Source organism: Molossus molossus, unplaced genomic scaffold (genome assembly GCF_014108415.1).
Source record: "Molossus molossus isolate mMolMol1 unplaced genomic scaffold, mMolMol1.p scaffold_m16_p_21, whole genome shotgun sequence".
Classification (NCBI taxonomy): Eukaryota; Metazoa; Chordata; class Mammalia; order Chiroptera; family Molossidae; genus Molossus; species Molossus molossus.
The window spans coordinates 24,515,740-24,525,180 of NW_023425357.1; the positions used below are offsets into that span (position 1 = coordinate 24,515,740).

Sequence of the window (9,441 nt, forward strand, 5' to 3'; positions counted from 1 at the left end):
TGCTTTTTAAGGAGGTCCCAGCACTTTTTAAATCAATGCAGTATAAGTGCAACTTATTCTTTCCCCAGATAATCAAATGTCTTCACCTGACCACAGGAGGCCTCCTCTTGAATCAAGAAAGCCAACATTCTGGAAGGTAACACTGCAGTGTTTTTAGGGGTCCCTGAGAAACGTTTTGGAATCCTGGTTTGGTATGAAGTAGGAACGCATCAGGTGGAACCCCAATGGACCAAGGCAGCTAACCTATTTCTCTGAAAACCTAACTTGCTGCCGTGAGTGACTGAGGTGCCATGGCAAAGACAGCCCTATCTTTACCACGTCAACAGAAAGAATGTCGTTTCTGTACATGGTCTAGGGAACCCCCCACACTTACAAATGATTTAAAAAGGCACTTCTAAAGCACCACTGAAGAACGTGCCATCATTAAAGTGGTAGTGCAATACAACAGAACACTTCGATACAGACGACGTGCCGTCCAACATCCCCCAAATGTTATAATTTGAAAAAAGCCTACTGTTAGCTATTAAGTCCTCACAGCAATGAAATAATGAATTAATGAAATACACAATGAATTTAGAAATTTCTTAGGCCAGATCTTTATAGCATACCAACTACTAGTTGGCAAACATTGTTTTTAATCCCACTAAAGAAAAGAAATGCAAACATCAAGTAAAACTACAAACTACAGATATATCAATATTTACACTCAACATGAGTTTAACACAGTAGTATAAACTGAAGGGCCACAGGCTCAAGAATTTATCTGAAGCACCAGGAGACAGTAATATATGTAGTCTGGAACTACAATTCAAAAGTAAACATATACAAACAGACTCACCAAGTCACACACACACACACACACACACACATGCACACACACACACACACGCACAGTCTCTCTCTCTATCCTATCTCTCACATTTCTTCCTCTCACAGGATATAAGCAGTATCACAAAAAAACACAACTTCACTGTAAATTAAACACTTAAAAATCTTTGAAAAATCTACACTTGGATGTGTTAAACAAACAAAAAAACAAACAAACCTACTTTAGACTGTAGTTTAGGAGACATCCTTTAAATATTTACTTATTCTAACCTGAGACAACTTTCCTTCTATTGGTGGGATAATGAAAATAAATTGCACTTCTCCCAATTATATTATATTTAAATTTTTATGATTATCCTCAGCTTCCAATTCCAACATACGCCTGTTAAAAGTGCCTTACGGAAAAAGAAGTATCAAAAATTTATCAAGAAAAGATGTTTCAAGTCATAAGTGGAATGTTAAAACACAAACCTGCATGAAATGAGTTAGAATTTATTTCACAACACTGAAATAACTAATTTACAAAAAAAAGTCATGACTAATTTTGGAACACAATAAAATTAAATACATCCCTACACTTCAATGTAATATTTTTATATTTATATATAGTAGAAAACAGTTTGGCACTTAGCAGCTTTTATCGGTTGTTGCATCCCATATTATGTGGCAAATTTATTGTATAAAACGTTCCCTAATTTCTGCAGCTATAGTGTCAACAAACTGAATTAAAGATATACGACTTTATAAAATGAACTGACCGAGTCACACAGCCACTGACAACATTGCAGCAGGGACACATTCACTCCCGGACAGTGAACTGTCCCCTTGGAAACACCTGGCACAGACTGGGAAGAATTTTAAACATCAAAAATTTAAAAAAAGAGAGAATTGCTGATTGTCATGGCTTTAATAAGGTATCAGTTCCTACTTTAATGTACCTCAACTACAGCTTCCAAATGCCAAAGTTATGTTCTGTATAAGATATTTTACCAAAGAAAATTCACCTTTCAGCAATCTGTTTTCTCCAAAACTGATTCTAATGGTAAAAAAGCAAGTTTTCTTTCTTTGCAGTGGCCATGGAGCTTTCTTTGATTAAAAGATATCCAGCCCAGCCGGTGTGGCTCAGTGGTTGAGCATCGACCCATGCACCAAGAGGTCGCTGGTTCGATTCCCGGTCAGGACACATGCCCAGGTTGTGGGCTCGATCCCCAGTGGGGGGCATGCAGGAGGCGGCCAATCAATGTTCTCTCTCATCAATGTTTCTATCTCTCTCTCCCTCTCCTTTTCTCTCTCTAAAATCAATAATGAAAAAAAAAAAAAAAAAGATATCCAAAGTATCGCTGGGAAAGTGTGAGGACAACAGCTGACTGGCACACAACACAAAGAAAAAAGGCCGGCTTTGATTTACAGGTTGAATTTGACCGTGCTAACAGAAACGTGTGGCAAACTTGGCTTTGAGCCCTGACAGAGAAGATAAAAACCTCTGCCTTCTTTTACCGAACTGTCTGCCAGAAGGGAGAGTAACTGTGCTACACGTAACACTCTAGGATCCCCACGCTGAGGCTTCTTTAGCAACTCTCTAGCACTGTGTTGAATTCTAATGTGTTGTTTTAAAAAACAACAAGACTCTAACTCTTTTTTCTATTCATGGTGGGAAAAAAAGCAACATTTCATATGCACGTTAATAGCATACAAACATTCCATATAGAAGTTTCCTAAAGAAATTCCTGTTCTCAAATTTACAACCACAGGCTATATTTATACATTAACCTCTAAGACAAAACTCTGCGTCTTAGATCCATATTCTAGGAGAGAAAAATAAAAACTGTAGAAAACAATTAAAAATTAAGAATTCTATATTAAATTGATTAGAAATCTGATATTGCATAAAATTCAAATGATGAAGTAATCAAGCACTTTGAAGTTCCCGATTTCACACTAAGGTGGTATAATCTGAATGGGAAACAAAATATCTTAAAAGATAAATGCTATTAATGAGAGACTTTGCCCCGCAAAGGAAGTGGGGCAAAGGGGCATGGGATTGAGAGATAGGAAAGGAGAAAAAGATTAATCTGCTCTACTATGAAGAGAATGAAATGAAATTGAGGTAGTTTATTCTACCAGCCAAACTTGATCGTAATTTGTTGAAAACTCTTACTAGTGAACGGCATTGAGAAAATTCTCCTACAAAGACTAGATTCTGAACACATGTTCACACTCTAAGACAAGTTTTCAAATCCTAAACAGTAGTAAACAAGACTTTGTGTGCTTTCAGACAGATTTTTAAAAAAAGTTTTGATCCCTTTATATTTTGCCTGGACAGATTTTTTTGTGTGCGTGTGTTGTTGTTTTTTTTAAAGACATAGCTGACCTTTATTATTTGTCTGACTCAGGTCTTTCTTTGATAAAATCTCCTACTCTCTAATATCCTCATATTTATAAAATGGTTCTGATTAACTGAGAAGAAAAAGTGGCACTGCTGAGATCCTTCACAACTCCGAGAGTACTACCCCAGAAATTATGGCATGGCGTACCTTAATCTAAATTAAATAGAAGTTAGCAACTTCCCTTAAATTCACATGAGGGCTGCAACCTGACTCATTAACTTATCGAGTCTTTATGTTACTAAGATAGAATGTCACCAAAGAGAAATTTTATCTTAGTTTCAATTCATCATAATATAGTTTTAAAAAGATTCTTAGCACAGAATACTAGTAGTAAATGGAGACTAGCTGGCAAACAGTCCAATCTAACATTTTAGGCACAATCCTTAATTGGTTGGACAGGGTTAGGCATATTTCCTGCCAAGTGCAGTAGAAGAACAGTCTTGGTATGTCTGGATATGTTGATTTGCATATACGGATTTTTGTTTGTTTGTTTACCAAAGCCAGGTACATAGCAGTCAGATACGAGTTCCCTTCAGGGAAAATGCACCTCAGTATTTTCACTTCAGTATTTTACATTATACAGCTTCTCACTTCCCTCTTCCTTTTGACACCGACTAGCCTCCATTTGTCTACAGACACATCTAACTGGAGACACATCCTCCAGGTAGTTTTTTCAAGTTACATGTTCTCCCAAACAAGAGATGAAGCTCAAGCGTCTAAGCATTATAAAACCACCAGTTACCATACAAAGCCCGGCACGCAGAGCAAGTTTTGGCTGCCATCTCTGTCCCCTCACATAAAGCTACGTTATGGTGCACTTGGTCAGGAGCTCGGCTTGTCCTACTTCCTCTTCAAGGTGAATGAACACGGATACGGAATAAGCCTTGCTGAAGCTGCAGGCGGAAAAGCTTGCAATTTGCAATACGTAAGGCTGCACACCCAGTGCGGCGGAGGTCGGATGGAAGGAGTGGTTTAGTGTGATGCCAGGTTCCTGTGCTCCTTTTAAACTCACGCACGTAGTCGTAATTGGTACCTAAACCACATGAATAAGCATTGGTGAGACAACATGCCTCAGAATCACTAGGAAACAGTCCCAACAAAAATCACCACAACGTTCTTACCTGTGTCAAGATCTCCAATAACATAAATACTGGCTCCTATGGGTACAGCTCCATAAACAAAAGAGGAACTGGCGGGGATGCATAAATTCTGGTCATTAAGATAGATCCACCTGAAAACAAACAAAGGACAAAATTAAGAAAATCAAAGGATGACCACACATCTACGAAGACTACCAGCAACAACAAAACTTGGTGAGCCTCCAACAGTACTAGGCATTGTGCCAGTAAATCTCAACCCTACCCTCCACTTCCATGTAACCACTGATTTGCTTACTTTTTATTTTAATTGACTTTTAAATCCTCACCCGAGGATATGCTTTTATTGATCATAGAGAGAGAGGAAGAGAGAGAAACATCAATGTGAGAGTGAAACATCAACTGGTTGCCTCCCGTACGCACCAGACCTGGGCATGTGCCCTGACTGGGAATCGAACCTTCAACCTTTTGGTGTACGGGACAACGCTCCAACCAACCGAGCCATATTGGCCAGGGCACCAATGATTTACTGAGTCACTAAAGGTATTAGTTTTGCTGGTCCTAGAATGTCATATCCATTGAATCATAAAGAACATGTACATTGCAATCTGTTCCTTTTGCTCAGCACAGTGTTTCTGAGATTCGTCCATGCTGTTGACTTCATTAATAATTTTTTTTTTTTTTATCCTCACCCGAGGACAGTTTTCCATTTTTTGTTCAGATAGAGTGGGAGGGAGAGAGAGAGAGAGAGAGAAAAACATCGATGTGAAAAAGATACATTGAGTGGCTGCCTCCCACAGGGCCCACTAAGGCCAGGGACAAACTGCAACTGAGGTACGTGCCCTTAGTGGGAACCGAACCCGGGTCTCTCTGGACCACAGGCCAACGCTCTAACCGCTGAGCCAAACCGGCCAGGGCAATTTGTTTGTTTTTATTTCCAAGTAGTATTCCATTATATGGACATACCAGATTGTATTTACCTATTCACCTACTTATGCTCATTTGGATAGCATCCAATTTTGGTCATTGTGATGTGCTGTTTTGTGAACTGATGCTATGGACTTGCTTAGTTATATGGTTAAAGGTATATTTCACTTGATTAAAAAATGCCTCTCTGTTTTCCAAAGCGTTGTAGCATTTTGTATTCCGATTAGCAGTATACAAGAATCCCAACTGCTTGGCCATTAGTGCCAGCTCTCGGGACTGAAGTCTTTTCCATTTTATTTGTATTAGTGGTATGCACTGCTCTGAAGACTAATGATGGTGAACATCTCTGCATGTGCTTAATGGCCATTTTATATATCGTCTTTGTGAAATGTCTGTCCAAAGATATGCTAAAATTGGGTTTTCTGTCTTCTTACTGACTTTAAGATTCTTTGTTTGTGAACACAAGTCCTTTGTTAGATACATGTATCACCAAAATTTTTCTCAGCATGTAGATTGTCTTCATTTTCTTAATGGAGCCTTTTGAAGAACAGAAGTTTTCCATTTTGATGTATTACAATTCATCCTTTTTTCCTTTTTTAGTTCATGCTTTCTGTGTCCTTCTAGGAAATCTCTGCCTACTCCAAGTTGCAAAGATTTCCTCCTATTCTCTTTACTGGACATTTCATGGTGTCAGCTTTTACATTTAGGTCTTGTGATACATTTCAAGTTAATGTCTGTGTATGGTATGACGTAAAAAAGAGTCAAGGTTCTTTTTTTTTCATACACATATCTAGTTGTTCTAGCATTATTTGCTGAAAAGATATTTCTTTCCTCACTAAATGGCCTTGGCAATTCTGTTGAAAATCAATTTAATAACCACTAAAAAGATCTAGGGCTCCATGAAGTGGTTGATTCCACAGCTGAGACAGAAAATACAAGATGAGCCTGGAGCATCCTGTGCTGCCAGAGAGGAAGTACTTAGACAAGGATGGGGTGTGTCACAGGGACACAGGAACTGATGTGAAGTAGCTCCCAATGACCACAGCTGGAACAAATGAGCAACAAAATAATGACAGCATTAGATTTATCGCCCAGAATATAATAAACATCCATGAGTCCATATTGATGTAAATAATTGAATACATTAAAAAACAGGGAGAAGGAACAGGTCTTCTTTACAGAATTCCAGTTACTAAATGTAGAAGGAATGAGGGAAACAGAAAAACCACCATCAGCAAACACCACAGTAGTAACTACTGCAGGCCACTCCACCGATGGGTGCTAAATTAGTGGTGAGAGTTTGAGGAAAAACCGTATGGGTGTATATTCTTAAATTCTCTCTTCCAAGATATTCATTACAAAGGGAAATACAGTAACTTTACAGTGGAGAAACCTAACAGACACCACTTGAACCGGGTAATCAAGGTTAGCATCAGCAGTAATAGGACCTAATGACATCACGTTCCACCTGACTTGGTGCAGAGGAGGACGCAGCCCACTGCTGTGGCATTCCTGCCCAAAATGCTTACCCACAAGAAATCATGACACAAACTCAAATGGAGAGACATCTATTTAAAAAAAACACCTGACCAATAATTTTCAACAGTTTCATGAAAGACCAGGAAGACTGGGAAACTGTCAAACATGAAAGGAGACTCAAGAAACGCAACCACGCCCTGGCCGGTTTGGCTCAGCGGTTAGAGCGCCCACCTGTGGTCCAGAGAGACCCGGGTTCGGTTCCCGCTAAGGGCATGTACCTTGGTTGCAGTTTGTCCCCGGCCCTGGTTGGTCGTGCGGGTGGCAGCCACTCGATGTGTCCCTTTCACATCGATGTTTCTCACTCTCTCTCTTCCTCTCTCTCCCTCCCACTCTGTCTGTACAAAAAATGGAAAGATGTCCTCGGGTGAGGATAAAAAAAAAAAAAAAAGAAACGCAACCACAAATGTAGCGTCAGATCCTGGAGCAGAGGGAAAAAAGACGGCAGTAGACAAGCTGGTCAAATTCAAATAAAGTCTGCAGTTTACTTAATAATATTGTACCAATGTTAATATCCTGGTTTTGATATCTGAACTATGGTTATAAAAGATGTTAACATTAGGAAAAGATGGGTGAATGGCTTATGGGAACTTTATATTTGCAACTTATCTATAATTCTGAAATTATTGCAAAATAAAAGTTTGGATTTTTTGTTTTGCTTAAATAACAAAAAACAAAAACTACTAGATTGCTGAATAATGATGAACACTCAAGGTAATCTGACTAATTTTCCGTTAATAGCTAAAGGTACAACAGGTCATAGCAGACCTCAGTCAGACCTTGGGAATGTATCTAAACCATTGAGAACTACCAAAGTCCAGGCCAACACCCATTGTTGGAGCATACAGGTATACGGGCATTGCTCCTGGTGTCTCCAACTCTATGCTACAAAGTGTCCAATAAGCCAGAGGCTTAGGTTGAGAGCATCTCTATGCTAAATACAAATGCACTTTTTTTTTCCCCCAAGAGGGAACCGAACCCGGGACTCTGGTCCACAGGCCAATGTTCCAACCACTGAGCCAAACCGGCCAGGGCTATGCAAAATACAAATGCAAAATTATCTAAGATCAGCACTTTTATTTCAATGAATACTCTTCCCAGATTGTTATAAAGAAGCAGTTTTCATATTTTGCATTTCAAGAAACACAGAAGCAAAATGATTTGTCCAAGATACTATAACAAGTCAGAAGCACAGCTAATATAAGCTACCATATTTCTAAATACCTTCACCTACCTTTGATTCATCTAAACCTGAATGTTGACTGGTATCCAGTAGTTTGCTGGGACTGGGAATACATTTTGGTTTCTCCCTCCAGAATGCCTCTAACTAATAAGAAAAGTGAAAAAATCTGAGAGCTTTCACTTCAAAGTAAAAACAGGGGCCTGAACAGGTCTTTGAAAGAAAAAGTTTGGTAATGTCAAAGTATAGTAACTAACTGGCTTATTCACGTCATATGTCTTCAGGGCTAATCATAAATGTCTAAACCCCAACATTTAATTTTTTCCCGGGCTCTGAATCAAACAAGCTAAAGAGAATCCCTATGCCTTGTCTACAGCTGAAACATACCTGCAGGACCAACCCCTGGACATACACACAACTCTTCCGAGCAAACCCAGTAGAAGACCATGTGTGTGCTTGCTTAGCAGGTTAACAGTCACTTTTAAATTAAGACATATATGACTACATTATCTACTGAAAAAGCTCATCAGATTATAACGATACTTTGGAACAATTTTGTAGCATTGGGAATTTAACAGAATCCCTCCCTGCAATAATTAATGCTGAATGAAACTGGCCTATGTGGATGATCAACCAAATTTGGTGCCAAACAGATCAATGAGTCAGATTTCCTGGGTTTCAGAAAAGTCATCCTAGGTGATCTATTTCATATAAAGCTGAGGCTCCAAATTAAATACAACTAACATGAACACTTAATTGGAGCATGTACTTGCTGTTGCTTATAAAACAGGTCTAAAAGGCATATGGCTTTCCATTTCCTTTTCTATCCCATATCACCTCACTGACCTTGGACAATTTAACTAACCCAGTCTCTGCTCCATCTTCTGTAAAGTAGGGATTCCAGTCACCATCATCAACCTCAAGTGAGTGTTGTGAGAATGAAATGAAATTGCCAACATAAAGCACTTTGTATAGTGTCTAGTACATAGCAGGCATCATTAAGTAATGGACAAGGCACTGTTATACCTTTACTTACATTTTGTGTGTTTTTTTTTTTTAAATCCTCACCCGAGGATATTTTTCTATTTGTTGTCAGAGTGGTAGGGAGGGAGAGAGGGAGAGGAGAGAGAGATAGAGAAACATCGAGACATATCAAACGGCTGCCTCCCGCACACGACCCCGACCAGAGCTGGGGACTGAACCACAACCGAGATATGTGCCCTTGACCGGAATTGAACCAGCAACTCATCGCTCTGCAGGCTGACGCTCTAACCACTGAGCAAAACTGGCCAGGGTGACTTATAAGGCTTTTAAACATAGTCTTATTAGAACAGGAGGCTATAATGATGAGTCCACTGGTAACTCAGAATTAAGAATACTCCCTGAGACAACAGCACTTGAATACGCTGATCCTCCTGCAAGGAACAGCTACAGGCTCTGGACAAAATAAACTACTAACTGCCTGAGAGCTCTGGCGTGTGAGTGA

General features: G+C 39.3%; 1 protein-coding gene across 2 annotated transcripts in view; it reads right to left on the minus strand.

Moving 5' to 3' along the window:
* Nucleotides 1-2,751: 2,751 nt before the first annotated feature.
* GAN (gigaxonin) overlaps nt 2,752-9,441 on the minus strand; it is a 53,055-nt gene continuing 46,365 nt past the window's right edge. For both annotated transcript variants that reach the window (XM_036275197.1, XM_036275198.1), the window contains 2 exons: nt 4,337-4,446; nt 2,752-4,248 (listed from right to left, as the gene is read on the minus strand). In XM_036275197.1, the coding sequence (XP_036131090.1) occupies nt 4,067-4,248; nt 4,337-4,446 (292 nt within the window). In that variant the 3' untranslated portion in view covers nt 2,752-4,066. The remainder of the gene's footprint in view (nt 4,249-4,336; nt 4,447-9,441) is intronic.